Raw genomic sequence first — 18,162 nt, forward strand, 5'->3', positions numbered from 1 at the left:
TTTCTCAGACTTGCCACAGACCTACCTATATATGTACTACTAGTCTAGTACTGTTCCATTAGACACCCCCCGAATTTACAAAATTGCCTCTCAATTACTCAAGCAAAGCAAACCATATAATTTCATCATCTAGATTGCAAGGAGTTTGTTGCTCAATTAGTTAAGAGTGTTTATCTCCCTACACCCGAGATCTTATGCTCGATTCCCCTCTCCCTTAATAATCACAATGCCCTTCTAATTTCCAAAATATGTCATTTTCCACATCTCATATATTATTCCACAACACCTCACACTTTGATCTCTCTGCCCTTTGCATTGCATCCTAATTTGGCAAATTAACAAATGCATAACAACTTAATTACTTGTGATTCATTCACCATGCTTTATTTAACTCTGATTAGATATAAGATTTTTAACATAAATGAATAAAACAATTTTGACGTGGAGAGCAAGAGTTTCTTTTTAAGTATTTGCTTTGCACACCTCAGACCTTAAGTTATCATGACAAAGGTCCAAACTCCATTATTATTCAACTTGTCACTATCCCCTTTTTCTGCATACATAGACATTGCTCAGACTGTGTAAACGCTCACACGTTAGTTTTCCCTCCGCCCCTTCCCCCAGTTAAAGTTAAAACCTTGAGAATTTAATATTTATTTATAAATAAATCAAGGCCAGCATGAGAAGGCTTTCTTGTGAATTTCTAGGTTGATATCAGAAATGGAGATGCAAAGTTTGCTTCACAAACCGCACAACCATTGGATTATATGCATAGGCCCCAACATTATTTTGAAAAAAAAAAATGTGGTTGATAATTACAGGCCTCTCATATTAGGGGATAAAATTCCTGAAAGTCAAATTGGACTAACAGAAATTAAAGACAAGCTAATGCCATGGACTACTCTCTTTTTTCCTTTCATTTCTTTCTAAAATTAGAAGAGGGAGAAGAAAAAAAATACAAATGTTCTACTGGCTACATAATGAATTACAAATTACAAAGATGATGAACTGTACACAAGAATGAGAAAGCAGCGGAAGGAATCATGTTTTGGAATGATTACCCAACTCCCCCACATTAAAGGGGGCAGCTGTAAAAATAAAATCGAAAAATCATTCCGAAACAATTAACGAGTTAGCCACTAATCCCACTGCTGGTTCCTGACGCTTGCCAAAGCTTGCTTCACCGATCCCACATAGCCTGATATATCGCAGGTCTGTGCTTCAACCAGTGCACCATTTCCCTGTCCAACTGAGAATTATTCACAACGGCATCTAGCATCGGACTGCCAAAAACTTTCGGAGAACTATTGAAACACCATATTCGATCCTTGGGCCAAGGTCTCTGGGGCTGCTTCTCCTGGAGAAGGAAAACATTGAAATATATGAGTCATAAGCTCCAAAAATAATAAAACAAGAAGCTCAACCGACAAGCAAAGAGAGTGTTTGTCTCAAACATCACAAAAGTCAATTGACTCCTTCAAATCCATCGTCTCTGGGAACTTTGCGTTTCCATTTCAAAATAAAAGAATTGCACAACGCAGCAACTACGCAACAGCAAACAACGTGTTTATTTTATGTCCAAATTTTTATTGAGGCATCTGGTATACAATTGAGTCAACTGATCAATTTGTGGCTTAAAACCTTATCAATCGAAGCAATATCTTCTGTAAATAACATAAACCATGAAAACTTCCCCTGATTCCGTCTTTCCAGTTCATCTATTATCCACGCAAAAAGATAAAGTAGGTCTTGATCCCTAATGTAAGCCTTTACTAACTGGAAAACCACAAGTCTCTCCTACAGTTCGTCACATCTGCATCACACGTACCCTTTATCAGCTTAATTTATCTCTATTTGTTGCTCTCATCTTTCCAAAGGCTCGCCATATTATCATAGCTTTCTCCAAATCTACTAAAGATCATGCCGAGCTCTCTTTTTCTCTCTATAATTTGGATTTCTGATGTAAACCAACCTCTAGAAAACATTTATACAAACAAATTCATCTGAAGCATTTCTTCTGACAAGAGAATATGGCTAGAAATATGGTATTCATTTCGAGAGAAAATGGCATGTAAAAAGCCGGACACAAAGGACTCACAAACTCTGTTAAGAGTGCAACACATAATACTTTGAAGAACCTAAAGGCACCAGAAAGAAAAACAAAAAACTGTAACTCACCATCCTCGTAAGCATAAATTTCACAGTCCTTGGGCCATAAACACGCTGCCGTGAAGGTTTCTGAACCTTCGCATAAAAGGAACCGAAGTCAGGTAATGACAAGCAGCCCCTACTTGCTCTAGCCAGGCTACAATCTGGCTCTGCACTTGTCTGGTTATACCAAAAAATCAGCTGCCCTAAACAATAATTCTCCCCATACGTCTTGCAATACTCCTGAAAACTCGATCCCAGTTTATCAGTGTACTTGGGGCCTAGGTCAAGTGGACTAATGTATACTGGTGGCGAAGTTACTGTTTTGTATTCCTGTAAGTAAAATGAAGCATGCTTCAGATTCAAATTAGCAGAATCATAAATCAACTAGAAATTTTTTCTAGAGGATCTCATTAAGAAGACGTACCCGTATTCTAATGAAGCACCTTGTGTAAGCATAAATATGGATCAAGTCAGCAGCAGCATCGTGCCGAGACTTGTATGTACAGGGGAGATTCCGCACCTCATCTCTCAACCTTCCGAATAAACAATGAACTCCATAAAGTTGGCATTGTTTACAAAGTCAAAAGAAAGCATGAAAAAAATAACACAAGTATGTGCCACTCACCAAAGTAAAGATTTTTTAAGTTCATTCCATATGTCATCCGAACTTGATGGATCATGAGCAAGCATCTTGGTTTTGAGATCATTAAGCAAGTGCTCCTCCACATGAGGGGCCATGCTCTGAAGAAGCTCCTGAACAAGTGATCCTTCTCCCTTCCATAGAAAGGAAACAGCTGCTTCAGGACTCAACCTCTCCAGTGGAGGTGGAGCATTCTTTGGGTTGCCAAAAACGCATCGCATAACATATCTCACCTGTAGATATCATAACAGATCTTCTTAATGCAACAGAATCAAGAATTTTGACCTTTTAGTTATGACAGAGAATAAGGACCTACCCACTAAGCCTCATAAGGTAATTAGTTTCCCAACACAAAACGTTAAAGGTGAAATTTGAGAATTAACAAAAAGAAATCCTAACAAAGAATTCAATTGACAATAATCAAATGTGTGTATCAGTTTGGGTTCAAAACATGAGATGTGATTTTTAGCGATAGGAATTGCAAGCTGGCCAAGTTAAAAATCTTCATATCATGCAACTTTCCTACAAGCAGTATAGCAAATCCCACCCATAACAGCCTATACCAGTGTCATTATATCATGACAATGTGCTTGAGCACAACTCTCAGTACAAAAGGTATACACTAAATTACTTTAATAAGTATTTAACAAAGTGATAAAAGAAACAAAAGGATGACAAGCTCCTTTACGAATTGGAAAAAGGCAATCACCTTATCAAGAGTAACAGCCAAATTCTGAAGCCTTTGGTTGTACACACCCTCAGCCTGTCATGCAAAAAGAAATAATAAGCAAGGGAGCACCCAGGCAGGCATGATAACACCTACACACACACACACACACACACACACACACACACACACACACACACAGAGAGAAACAGAGATTAGTAAACAACACTCACCTGAACCTCAGCATCACTCTTCTCAACCTCAAGACAAATATCTGAAAAATACTTCCTTTTTTCTTCCAAATTATGCTTTAAAATCTCCTCAGGAAGCTTTGTTCTTTCAAAATTTATAAACCTCACCTTCAACCAAAATGAAAGTGACAGGAGAGTACATGATAGTTGATTTCAAAAATTACCAAAAACGAAAAAATTGTGGAAGCAGGAAGGTCACATACCAAGCGAGCCGAATATGCAATCACCCAATCTGGCAACCCACCCAGCAAACAACTGCCTAAACCAGCCCTTCCCAAGTCAAGATAATCCTCCTCAGATACTGAATTGGACTCGCAAGCTTCCAACATTAACTGATGACGATCAAGAATTCCATGCCAGTCCTTCAGCACCTGGTGAATGCACAACACTCCAGTTAATAAAAATTAAAATGACTTTAAAAGATAAAAGAGAAGAATACCAACAACACTTCAATGGCTCCCCTCAAGAGGAACCTAAGCCTCTAAGACTAGTACAGCAATTATTTTCTACTACCTTTTGAAAAGCTCCTTCGCCTGTCAAATTCAAGTAGCTTCCCCGGCAAACTTGGCTGCCACACAAACAAACTGATGCTTCGTATTCTTCCTTACTCTGTCAAAAAAATAGATTGGCACCAATTGTTACACACTTAGTCATGTACATTGCAATCTAGTGTAAATGAGACCCATAGGCAAAAGAGGCATACCTCTGTAACAGAATTGTAGTCGAACGTGATCTCCTCCCCATATTGAATTCCTCGTACAGTGTAGATTCCAATCTGGTAACGACCATCTACAGCAGTAACTCTGTATTCAACAAACACTAGATGTTTATAGAACTAGCAGGAAAAGTTAAAACTAAACTAAAATCTTGCAATTCTAAAGCAAGAAATTAATTACTACAAGTACTTCTGTCCAATATAAGACCAAAAGAGGCCTTTTTGTTATCAGCAAAAGAAGCCTTCATAACACAGAATCAAGCCATATTTAACTCTCGCACTTCTTATGGCAGCGCTAAGCATAAACAATAAATAAATAAAAGGAACCTGTCTTTTATTAAGTGTTGATACAGTCATTCAAATTCCAGCAACAAAGATCAAACAGATTCATTTAAGCCTGTGTTATCCAGAATTGAATACTCAGGAAATAAATTTTCAGAAAAAGCCATGTTCTTACACAAAAACATGAAGTGCTCTTCACATCTTAAGTGCAAACAAACTACAACAAAAAACTGTCAACTACAAGAAGCGCAATGGTTCACAGGGATGTGATAATTTATATGTCAAAGTATGCAAGGTGAATTTCAACCTGGCAAGAGAACAACATAACTTACTTTGCTTCACAATTAGGTCGGCACGAGTGACAAATTCTACTTGCATAGTTTGCTTTATGCATAGCATCCACAACAACTAAATCATACCCATCGGCGTCACCCTGCAAAATAATTATGAATGATCAGATGTCCACAAAGAAAATAAAACTACATATGAAATTGTGCAAGTGAACAGCACCTTGGGCCTCTCGAGATAAATGTTGTAAAATTCAGGAGCTGGATCTTTATTATTTTTCTGCAAAGATCGAATCCCGTCTTGCTTCTCAAACCACTTCCAAACAGGATAAACCTGAAGCATAGTAATTAGGAATCTCATTACCGAAAATGCAGTAACAATATATATATATACACACTACTTTTCATGAGGGATTATAATCTGTATATCCATGTTATCGCCTTTAAAAGAAAAAAATTTCAGTAAGGAGGGTATGAAATAAGGCACAATGATAATGAACATGTGATTGTCGACAAGCCTCCCCTTAAAATGATTAAACGACTGAGAAACCAACTCCATAAACAAATATGCAACCATACCTCCCCCAAAAATTCCACAACAAAATCTTCTTCTCCAAAACCACCTTCTTTGTTACAAACGACACCAAGCCCCTGACAACAATTAAAGAACATCAAATAGTCAACATCCTAATGTCTTGGGTGAAATGCAGCAAATAACACATGAAAAAAGAAAGGGGGAAAGAGGGAATAGCAAAAGGTTAACTTACTACAATAAATTGATGATATGGATTTACCTTTCTATAAGCAACATATTTGTCATCACGTCGACTGTCTATGGCTTTCAATATACCTTGACACATTTTCATAGTTCGCACATCACCATTCTCCTCAGCAGCATTAAGGATTTCTTCAACAACAGGGCGCAGAGGATATATCATAGGCGTATTTCCACTCCCAGTGTACTGCCTAACTTGCTTATTCAATGTGCAGAGGAGCACATCTTCGATAAACAAATGCTTCTCCGAAAGAGGCCAATCCAACTCCTCTGGCATGGAATCCAGTAAAAGGTTGTGACTATAGGGATCAATTCCGTAAACTTCTTGCTCTATAACTTCATCTCCAAGCATTTTCCTTGGCTTGTAATCCTTTACTTCAGGGAGCTCCATATCAGCCTCCTCAATTCCATTCTTCTGAGAATTAAACTTCTCAACATAGTCATCTGGTAAAGAAACCTGCATTTTCCGCCTCACATCCTCCTCATTGGATACAATAACATATTCCTCAATTACTTCATATTTCCTCGTAACAGGAGGAACCAAGCTTGATTTTGTCATGCGAGCACCCCACTCACGATCATCAGTCATAGAATCAAAACCCTCATCAGATGTAAAGCTTCCATCTGCTCTTGACTGCCCAGTTTGACTTTGTGACCTCAATTCCAAGTCACTTTCTGTATCTGAGGCAGTACTCTCACTATTGCTCTTGCTACCTCCAGAAGACCTGTCAAGATCATCAGAGGTTTCACTTTCTGAATCCATAGATTTTTTATTCAATCTGGATAAACGCCTTCTGATTTCTCGATCAGATGCATATTCTCCATAATCCAGACCACCATTCAAAAAGGAAGTACCATTACTCCTATTCGAATACTTCTTTTCAGTTGCTACTTTATTCAGCTTCTTTTTATACTTGGAGGCAGAAGAGAACCCTGAAAACTTATCATCTTCCCATGACTTGATCAACTCATCTCTTTCATGAGACGACTTAGAAGCACCTTCTAAACGCGTGGCAAGTTGAATGAATAATGTTATAACGTGATTCATGTCTCCAGCATCACCCCGATTCTTTGCTCTGCACACAATGAACAATGTAAGAGAGGTGGAGAGAGAGAGAGAGAGAGAGAGAGAGAGAGAGAGAGAGAGAGAGAGAGAGAGAGAGGTTCACATTGGTACTAGAAAAAGGTTCTGATTATTATACATGATCAAGGATTACCCATACAAGCCAAAAATGAAAAAGAACTTACTTTATTGCATCCCTGCACATTCGACTGATATCTTCCTTGACAGAACTCAATCCTCGGCGAATGTAATGACCATTTCTCATTCTATCCTGAATTTCTGCAACCTGGTAAAGAAAACGTAACAACAAAGTTTCAGAACACATTTATATTATAATATATAAGAAAATGACGAACACAAATAAAAAAAGAAAACAAAGAAAGGAAAAAACTACCAAAAAAAGCATCTCAAATACGAAAATAAAGGAGGCAAATGGCAACCAGTACCTTGGGGACAAAAAAATCAAAGGTATTCTCTTTCATAATATCCTTCAGACTTGAAGCAACAAATTCCTCCATCTTCTTGTAACCATGTTCGGATTTCTTAATGGATAATCGCCTCATGCGAGCATCCCTAGATAGAATGGATGAGGACCGTCTAGCATCAAACAGTTTTGAACGTTTGTACAAACTTCCCCGGAATGATTGATTTGCCGTCTCCCTCTTATCCACACTATCAAAGTACTCTTTCAGTTCACTAAAATCATCCATATCATTACCTAGAACCTTACTTTTGGAAACAGATGAAGATTTTTCGGTGATGTGTTTCAGACTCCTTAGTTTCGAATGGGATTCCTCAAATATCTTTGTACCATGTGAACTTCGAGTCTTGATCCAGTTTAGATTCTGAAATTTACTGACCAACTCGCCAAGCTGGTTGCAGCCTCTGATATCTACGGTAGATAAACAAGGAAGTGCACCAAGAATCTCTTCAAGTGTGTGGGGAGTGATGTTGGTGCAACCAATTAGAACCATAGAATTAATCTTTTCTTTTCCATAACCACTCTGCAACCAAACAATTAGATTAAACTTAAGAGGACGTAAATAAATTTCCTACTTTTCTGTAGGTGCCAAAAAATAGTAAAACCTACCATAATGTTCACAATCATGGAATCAGTGCACCTAGGGCCCAAGGATGACATGTCAAGCTGTCTGGAAATATCCTTGTAAAACCTGACGGCAGCTCTCCAGTGCTTACAGGTTAAAGAAGCAAGGGCAAGAGATTTCATGTCTAGTCTCAAGAAATGGAAGACTCGTGCCAGCACTTGCCCATCCAATAAACCCCAGCTTCCCATCTCTGAGCCATAACTCACACTCTCTTCTTTGTTGAAAGAAGTATCACCACATAAATCCTCAAATGTAGATTCATCCTTTGCTACGGTTTGCAAGTCCTCTCCCATGTCATATTCTTCTTCACTTTCATCAACCAGCAACCTTGCTCTTTTGGCAATACGTGCATGTACATCTGCAGTAACCCCCAAATAGATTAATGACGGACACCAAAGTTCAAGGTGAAAGGAAATCAAACACATCATATGTATAGATATGACATGGGAAAATGATGAGCAGAGCACCAAAATATGATTTAAAAGATAAATAAATAAAATATCGCATAATGTCCTGAAAAAAAAAATTGAGCTGAAAACAAATGAGGGCTAATGGAGATTCAAATTGACCAGATCATACCTGCTTTCCAGTACATGTGCTTCTCCAACTCTTTTTTGGGCTGCTTTGCATTAAGCCATGGGTCTAAAACATCATTTATGGCGGCAGCAAACTCCCGGCTTTTGTAAGATTTCATCACCAATTCATGAAGCTTTCCACAGGTATAGCCAATGAACTGAGGGTGCAGGTTGTGGAACCAACTCAACTTTGTGTTTGATTCGTCAAATACAGCACTTTGAGATTGTGAAGGAGCTAGCCCTGAAGTATCACTAGATGTTATGTTCTTCTCCTGCTGATTCATATCAGTAGCTTCAGAAGTCTCTGCGGCAGAACTAACTGGAACCCAGACTTTATCAAATTTCCGGAAAACACTGCTATGATTTAGAATCACTCCTTGATCAACCAAGACCTGTAGCTCAGAAAATGATGAAGGTCCTCGTTCATGCCCAGCACCATCAAGGTAGTACCAGTCACCCAAATGCAATTGCAAGTCATCAACTGTGCAAACACGGTCTTTGCTGATGTTAATGGAGGTAATGCATTTCAAAGAGCCTTGTGAACCTCGGTCACTAACTGGTTTCAACTGAGAATCACCTTCTCCCGATGATCTCTTCCCATCACTGCCTGCAGAATATGACCGAGCAGACCTTGACGTATACCTCTCCATTCCCCGAACTTTCATGCGAGGCTCAGAAACAAATGAACCATGGTCTTTAACAACACATGCATTTATCCTGACTACTGGAAGCATAGTTCCTTTTACTCCTTTTATGACAGTAGTCTTAATTTGAGTCGTTCTGCTCACACCACTACAATCACTCATCTCATCTGGACATGAAAAAGCCCAACTAGGTAGATCAAGCCTTCTGCTCTGTGAAGGATAATACAATTCATCTTTTCTATGCCATCGAGGGTCTTCATACCCAGACTTCGGCATCTGGCATAATGGGAAACCATCATTGACAACAAGTTTCTTCCTAGAAGACCTCTCTTGTGAAGCTTCATCATTCCTCTTCCAATCACCACCCTTGCATGACCATCGACCAGAGAACCAGTCACCAGAATCACCACAAGAAAAACCAGAGTCCTTGTCAGAGGGTGCAGTCAACCTGATTTCTGCAGCTTCTTTTATTTTATTGTCAGAATATCCTGGTTCCTCGGTTTTCTGATCGTACTGTTCACCATCATGACCTTGAGTGAAGCCTGTAAATTCCAAGAGATGTGTAAGTTAACACTTGTATTTCTCATAATCTTTTCAACTCTGAGGCTGTAAATATTATGTTCCAAATACAATTACATCAGTTTCACGTCCTATTTAGATTTCACATTCTACTTCGTCAGAACATAAACTTGATGTTCTATTTAACTCTCACATTCTAAGGAGTCAGAGCTGATTCAAAAATCAACAAAAAGAAGAGGCTGAATCAAGCAAGCAAACAATTATTCGAAAATAAAACTTGAGGAACCAATATGTACCTTCTGTGTTTCCCCATCCTTCTCGTTGTGCATGTTCAAATGACATTTGCAAAACCTCTGCAAAACGACAAAAACTTAAAAACATGACAAAAACGAAGAAATCTCCACACAAAAATATAAATGACATAAGAGTATAACATGTGACAACAAAACACAATTTATCAAATATCAATTAAAAGTGAAACCGGAAAAGAAAATATCAATTAAAGGTTTTAAAAATAATAATAACAATAATAATTAGATGAAACATACCTCCAACAGCTTCAAGCTCCCTGCCAGGAATAACTGTTAAACCCTCCATCAGGGCTCCAACCCTTTCTTCAATGTGGAGATCTTTTAAAGGCTCAGAAGCAGTTATACCAACGTCTGCACAGAATCCTGGCGGCAGCAAAGTGATTGCTGCCTCCTTTCCACTCTGAGTATCATATTGCCCAGCATCTCCAGTATCTGCCAATAGATTACCAGAAGCTTCTGGAGGGCTTACTAGTCGAGTTATAGAGTCTGATACAATGGATGGGAAATTTACAGTTACCAGTGGTGAAACTGCATTTTCAACAGTTACCCACCTATCACTATCTGAGTGCTTGACCATGTGATCAGACATCAGAGCTCCTTCTTCAACAAGTGTTTTAAGTTCACATAACTTTGAAGGCCCACATTCCACACCATAATAATCGAGGTAAAACCATTTCCCTGTGGATGAATCCGTAACCACTGGGACATGTGGTGGCGTGTCACATATATCCATATCTTCTTCCATAGAAGGCAGCTCTTCAGGAGGGGCTACACTGATTTGAGAAGTTTCTTTGCAATTTACACTTGGAATTTGAGACGGCTCTTCTTTGAGAGATTCACAGTTGGCATTTGTCTCCACAGATCCATTAATGTCAGGCACAGTGCTTCTATCTTGAGATTCTTTAGCGGATGAATATGAGTCTTTTCCACTGGGATCCTTCTGCACCAGCTTATCTTCTTGCCCTCTCTTACCATAATGGGAGCTCCGCCTTTCAGTTGCTCCACTTTTCCGACTTGTCTCTCGATGATTATTAGGCCTACTCCGATCATGTGGGGACCGCTCCAAATAGTTTGGAGAGTGATCCCTGCGGTCATGGAATCGAGGTCGATCTTGTGGAGACAGACTGCGGTTTCTATGATCATACTGACGACTCCTATCATATGGAGATCTTTCCTGGCCAAGTGGAGATCTCTCACGACCATATGGTGATCTCTCACGTCCATACGGTGATCTCTCACGACCATATGGCGATTTCTCACGACCATATGGTGATTTCTCACGACCATATGGGGACCTCTCATGGACATATGGAGATCTTTCCCGGCGCATTGGACTCCTATCCCGGTGATCATAATACCGGACCCGGTCACGTGGGGACCGCTCAGAATGACCTGGACTTCTCCCATGCCTGTCATAAACCACTCTGGAAGACAAAGTAGATTCATAATGCCTGGAGGGGTACTTGTCTGCTGCAACTCTTGACGAAGAAGGATTCCGATAAGACCTCTCCACAGAACGGCGTGAATAATGCTCAGGGTGGGCAGAGCGATTGGTGTCATCAGAAACCCTGCGACTTTTTGCACCTGGATAATCCCCATAGTCTCCATAGTGCTTGCGCTCACTGATACTTGAATCGGTACCATACCTTTTTAACCGATTAACAGGAGGGTACTCCCTGGGGTAGTACTTACCATTGCTGTACTCATTTTTGTACACTCCGTCCTCATCAACAATTTTTGAACTGATCCTTATATTCCTCTCTGAACCAGTCTCCCACCTGGCCGTACTCTTGCTCTGCTGACTTCCACTTCTATTAAATTCTTTCCTTCTAAAAGCATCATCGTTTGAATACTTCCCAGAAGGTGGCGTCCTCTCACGCTCAAATTTCCAGCCTTTGTCCTTACCCATATCATACCTACGCATTTTACTGTGAACGTAGTCATCTCTGGCCACTTCCCCTTTCTGCCATCTATCTGGAATGAACTCACCTTTCTCAATTTCATCCTTGGGTGGTCTCCACGACCCGAATTCAGCTTCCCCTTTTCTGGTCCTCTCCGGAACTATCTCTCCTTTTTCTATGTCCCCTCTTCGCCATTTCCCAGAAAAGGACTCTCCTTTCTCCACCTCACTTCTCCTCCATTTCTCACCAACAATCTCTCCCTTCTCAATCTCAATTCTTCTCGATTTCTCTGGCACGAATTCACCATTCTCCACTTCCACTTTGGGCCACTTCAAAGTCCCCAATTCACCCTCTTCCACTTCCTCCTTCTTTTCCTCAGCATTTTCACCATTCTCAGCTTCTTTTGAAACACAGTTACCACCTTTATCCAATCCCAATTCGCTTCCTTCAGATTCTACGTTCTTAGAAAACCCGGGCTTCTTGACGACTTTCTTCTTGGGCTTCATTACCTTCACTATCTTCTTCTTCTTAACCGGCTTGGAATTGAAGCCATTGTTAGCAGTCTTGCCTCCGCAAAGCGTAGTCTTGTCCTGAATTGGAAACCTGTCCATGATATTATGCTGCAAAGGCATGCATGCGACGCCTCCATCGCCCATGGAAATCCCAACCCTATTCTCAGAATCCCAAAACCCTAATTGTCCCCTTCCCCGGGGCTCTCGATGCTCATACTGCAATTCGCTTCAACTGTCTTCCTCTGTCGAATCCTCGCTTCAATTGAAAACCCTATTTTCCACAAATTCAACAAACAAATCAATACAAACCCAATGTAGGGTTTCAATGTCAAATACACGCATGCATAAATACTGAAAAATGAAGCATAAAAACCTCGAATTCAATAAGCTTCGAAAATCAAAACCCTAACCCATGAAGTTAAAAAAGATAATTGAAATCGCAGGGAGGAAAATTACGAGTTACCCAGAAAATTTTGACGAGCTGAGTGAATAGATCGGCCCGAAAAATCTAGCTGGCGAAGCGAAACAACGTGTGAAAAAGAGAGACTTGACGACGACAGATCGATAAACAGCGAGAATTGAAAGCTCCAAGATGAATCTCTCTCTGAGAAAATCTCTCTCTCTCTCTTTCAGAGTTTGTGTGTCTATCTGTTGGTTCCTCTCTCTCTTGTTGTTGCTGTTCTTGTTGGTCTGAAAGACGAAACCTCCGTGTTGTTATATTTTTTTTTTTTTCTTTTTTTTCTTTTCTTATTTCCGATCTTTGCCCTTTGGGGTTGTGTTACGATTGTGAGTCATGGGGGTACGTTGAGAAAATTACCAGAATATCCTTGGGGTCTTGGTCTACGTAGAAACAGATTCGTTAACTAGTTACTATAACTTAAGAGACCGGCCTTCAGTTTAACCGACTCCAGTTTCATAAAATAAATTTAAAATAAAAAATTTAACCGCCTCCAATAGTTTCACCAGAATAAGAGCTCCACTTGCATTATGACTTACATACAATGGTGAATTATGGCTCCACTCCACCTATTCAAAAATAAATAATAAATGGCAATAGGTTTTAGTTTGGTGGAAAAGTTTTGATTTGCAGATTTGAGATGTCAGATTTCAACCTCATAACATCTTAAATTATCACTTATACTAAAAATAATAATAATAATAACTAAAAATTCATACAATATAAAACAATGTTAAATAAATTTCATATATGTCATTTGCATACCGACTCCAAATACACATATATTGAGAAGTGGACTTTGTTTTGTTTTAAATACGGCAATTTTATTGGAAAAAAAAATAAACTTAAGCAATATATTATAATTAAAAATCAAATGGTTCTTCAAACTAAACATATAAAAATTACTGACAATGCATACTTATCAACATCATTAGCCTCACAACAAACATAACAAATTTATGAACGAAACGAAGATCTTTTGTGCATCACAATCATAACAATCCGCCCCAACCAATACATATCAAAGATATGGACTAACTAGCATTCACAAATTTGAGATGTGGTTAATTTCCTATACATTGACTTAGTTTTTTAAATTTAATAATAATAAAAAGGATTTGGATTTGAGACTTATTTTAAAAGTAGAAGAAAAAAATCAATATTCGTAAATAAATAAAAAAGTGCAAATAAACTTGTTAGTACTTTATTCAAATATGTTAAAGGAATTGTGAGAAGAGAATCACCTTCTCATATATATCACAAAATTACTTTTAAATCATTGTAATTTTTTTTAAAAAAATCAAAAAATCATTGTATTGATTTGTGCTGATTACTACTTTAAATTAGTGCTGGGCCCCACCTTGTATAAGGTATTTTTGGTGTAGTAGTAGAGGTGAAGGGTGTAATTGTCATTTTGAGTTGATGATGGGGTCCTTGTGATGATAGAAATTATAGAAAATAAGGGAGGGTTATTTTGGTAAACATGGTTTTGGCGCTCAACTCAACTTGAGCGAAATAATTTAGGAGGGGAGGGAGAAGGGTTTGCTTTGCAGATGCAAAATATGCAGGCGGAGGGAGTCCCAAAGTCATCGTGGTTTTGAGGCTTTGAGATACTCAGATCAAATCCACCTACGACTTTATATTAAAATGGTCGTGTGTCCAAAATTCCTGGAATTGGTCAAAGTGTTCAAGTTTGGATTTGGACTCAATTGAAGCCCAACAAATTTAACTAGGCTCTCTGACTACAACTAGTTCCGCAAAATTTTATTTTTAGTTTTTAATTTGGGTCAACTAGCGTGGGCTTTGGAGATTGAGATGTTGAGGAGGTGTGTTGAGGATTTCAATCTAGGCGTTTTAACTCATTGTTCGAAACCGCTTCTCTATTGGGGATGATGATTAAAAAAAAACCAAGATGCACTGTTTTTACGGTTACAAAGGCTTTGGTGAAGGATAAAGATAAATCATTATAGCTCTAGAAAAAAGAGAAGAGAAGAGAATGATCTCATACTTACAATGTTTTACTTCTGCAATGATTATGTACTGCACGTGGAGGAGATTGTTCTCTCTCTCCTCTCTCTCTCTCTCAATGATTTCTAGCTATATAGTACACTTGGAGATCATTTATTTGAGCAAATCAACAGCCGTAATTGAGAAGATTTCAAATTGTTATTTTTAATGGAATGGTTGAGATTAAATTGATATTTTCCACATCAAAAACCAAATGTATTGGATAAATTCCCGCTCGAGGTTTGGCTTGTCCCTAACCACAAAGTGTTTATAATTGATTTTGAATAACTGACAGTTAGGCACTAGATAGTCTGCTAGCTAAAAGTAGCAGTTTGTCAACTGCACCATACCTTGTGGTTAAATGTACATCTTTTAATTGCCCTAAAAATGTGTTTATATTCATTGGAAATGGCAGACATGAGCTATCCAAGTCGGATCTTCACTTTATACCCGAGTTCGAATCCTCCTCTTTCGTAATTTATTTTAGATTAATATTGAATAGTTTGTATAAACATAATATATATATATATCCATTGAAAATGCAATTGAGGATGTGAAAGTGACTTTACATTCCGTACTTTACACCTAAACATTGAAGATGCTCTAAAGTCGATATTGACTAAATTATATCCAAGAATATTCTGTATCAAAAATGAAGTTTGAATTCTTGCCCAAGCCCAAAGTCTCTCCAACAATCTGGTTAAGTCCAGAAGGAAAACACAGACAAAAAGCTTATATTACCACACCACATCAAATCAAGCTGATTGAAAGCCTTTTAGTTTGGTTGTATGCTGACAATGGACACTAGGGGAGACCATGGTCTTCAATTTCATAATTAGGGAACTTTCAAGTTCTACCCTTCTAAATCAACTGACTGGCAATTTCCTTTGACAAAAACGCAGGGATTGCCCAGACCAAAAAAGAAGAGGCGAACCTGTCAGACAACCGATACAACCACCCCAGCCAGTCACCCAGCTGAGAACGATCCTCTACGGCTATCTGGTGAACCAGAAGCTGTTAATCACGCTCTGATTGTACGGTCTTGATTCATCAACCAAGTTGGGATTCCTGTCTCCTTAGAAATCAAGGATACAGAGGTACGATCCTATAGAACAGATCCTGTCCAAGTAAGGTCGTGCCCTCTCTTCACATGCTGAGCTATGTAAACTCGTACAGATGTCTCTATATTCTCGATGTGGGACTCTCGCGAGACTCAGCCTTTGTCTTATTTTTGTGTTGATTTCCGTGGCATTCAAATGCCTGCCGTTGATTTCGTAGTATCAGTACGTTTCGTTTTCATTGCCTTCACAAATCTTTGTAGTTAACCCTCACATCAAAGGCATTACACACAGTTTTATCAACAAGTCCTTATTGTGTTTATAGACTCAAGATTTTATCCCAACTACAATGTTTTTCAACGTTTCCACTTCTTCTATCTCCCCCCAAGACTTCCTCTTCTACTTCACACTCATCACCCGAAACCCCACTATCACAACATGTCTCCCTTCTTACTTTTTCTTCTTATTCAAGTTTGGTGCTGCATTCATGCCGCCACGACCTTCAGACTCCCAAACAAGTCCATGCGCGTTCGTTCCTGGGTTCAAAGCTGTTTCTGTTTTTTCAAAGTTAACTACTTTCTATGGCTAATGGTTATGGTAAAATTTGTACCCAAGCAAGAACTAATGCACCATACAATTCGGATCGATCCATTTGCTGAACATAGTAAAAAAAACTGAGCATGATTTTGCCGGAAGGATTAGGAGTAGATCTCAGAGGAAAGAAAAGACACCAAGGCACCAACCATTTTCAAAGACACATTTGATCAATACTTGGTTAAAGAGGCCAGTACAAATTGAGTGCTTCACTTTCCAATATATTGCTATTTAGCTCTCTAACTTAAACCAAAAGGCAAAGACTGGAAACAAGTCCTACTGGAAAACAAAAAGCAATTCCAAAATAACACAAAGAAACAAACAGGGCCCAAACCACAAATGCACAGCAACTTAGAAAAACTGCATTCCAGTAATTGCTTGATATATATATCAAGGTTTATTTTATATCTTGGAACTGATATACAGCTTTGGCATAAGCATAACCCAGATCTGGATCCCGAGTACGTTTCAGTCTAATACAATTATAATGACGCGGAGTTATCAAAACCCATTAGATTAATCCAATCTCCAATGGTTAATTTTTTTTTTTAAATACGTGTAAATGCGTTGATGTTAAATGCAGAGAGACTTCTTAATAATTCAATTAAGAAAATACAGTTTCCCAACACCAAAAGAAACAAGAGAAAAAGAGAAAAATAAAAAGGGAGAGGAGTTAATCTCAGTCTGTACGTATAAGCTAGTTCTCAAATTCTGCACAATATATGAAAATTCCAAACTGTTCTAAACCAAATAAAATACCATCCTCTAACTTCCATAATAATTACAACAAAAGAAAACATTAAAAAAAACAGTAAAAGTAAAACTGATCCGGACTCTGTATATGTTCATGAAGGGGGTTGCCGCAAACTCATCAGAACATGAAGGAGGTTGCTGCAAACGCTGCAGGTACGAACACAGGCACATTGTTTCCCCTGAAATTACACAAAATTTCCACACACAAAAATATTATAAATAAAAAAACCAACAAGAAATTAAACTGAAAACCAATTAATTACAATAAATAAATTATAATAATTACCCGGAGAACTCGTCGTGATTAGTGCAACTGAGGCTTCGAGCCTTGGCCTTACGTCCTTTCTTGGACGATATCTTCTCAGACTGAGCCTTACCCTCGTGACCAGAAGCAACCCCATCCTCTGAGATTGCAACAAGAGCTGGCCTCCATTGTTGAGCAGACTCTGCAGACTTCGATCTTCTCACACGGCTTCTGATCATCTCATGATCTTGAGTTTGCTTCGACGACGACGACGAACGGTAACACGACCCCAACTCCAACAGGAACTTCATGGTTGATCTGCTGCTTTGGTTTGATCTGGTCTGTATATCTTCTCCACAATAAAAAAAAAAAAACTATGTGCTAGCTATAGCTTATGGTTTGGTTTGGTTTGGTGTAAGTAGAATTAACGTGAGAACGAAGGTTTGTTGCTTTTGGTAGGTTTTAACTTTTAGTTAGGCATCTATTTATAGGGATAAGTTAGGATTTATGACGCTGACGTGGAGTGTCTTCTTTTCTTTTATGTTAATCTGTAATCTAATTAATCCTAATCAACGTTTTGTAATTAAAATGGAAGTTTTGTTTTGCCCTATTTAGTTTCCTATGGATCCATAATTTGGCAGGTTAAGAGT

General features: G+C 38.6%; 2 protein-coding genes across 2 annotated transcripts; both read right to left on the reverse strand.

Annotated features, from left to right (window-relative positions):
* Nucleotides 871–13,411, reverse strand: LOC18783386 (histone-lysine N-methyltransferase ATXR3). Its single transcript, XM_020560698.1, has 20 exons — nucleotides 12,863–13,411; nucleotides 10,224–12,670; nucleotides 9,972–10,028; nucleotides 8,517–9,698; nucleotides 7,922–8,295; nucleotides 7,278–7,835; nucleotides 7,017–7,117; nucleotides 5,788–6,844; nucleotides 5,573–5,644; nucleotides 5,217–5,327; nucleotides 5,039–5,139; nucleotides 4,413–4,512; nucleotides 4,223–4,318; nucleotides 3,913–4,080; nucleotides 3,692–3,817; nucleotides 3,501–3,554; nucleotides 2,777–3,024; nucleotides 2,576–2,684; nucleotides 2,179–2,481; nucleotides 871–1,357 (listed from the first exon to the last, which is right to left on the reverse strand). The coding sequence occupies exons 2-20, from the start codon at nucleotides 12,541–12,543 to the stop codon at nucleotides 1,181–1,183; spliced, it is 7,314 nt and encodes a 2,437-aa protein (XP_020416287.1). The 5' UTR covers nucleotides 12,544–12,670; nucleotides 12,863–13,411; the 3' UTR covers nucleotides 871–1,180.
* Nucleotides 17,087–17,954, reverse strand: LOC109948174. The gene is made up of 2 exons (XM_020560265.1): nucleotides 17,555–17,954; nucleotides 17,087–17,447 (listed from the first exon to the last, which is right to left on the reverse strand). Exons 1-2 carry the CDS (start codon nucleotides 17,821–17,823, stop codon nucleotides 17,387–17,389), a joined length of 330 nt encoding a protein of 109 aa, XP_020415854.1. The 5' UTR covers nucleotides 17,824–17,954; the 3' UTR covers nucleotides 17,087–17,386.

Source organism: Prunus persica, chromosome G3 (genome assembly GCF_000346465.2).
Source record: "Prunus persica cultivar Lovell chromosome G3, Prunus_persica_NCBIv2, whole genome shotgun sequence".
Lineage (NCBI taxonomy): Eukaryota > Viridiplantae > Streptophyta > Magnoliopsida > Rosales > Rosaceae > Prunus > Prunus persica.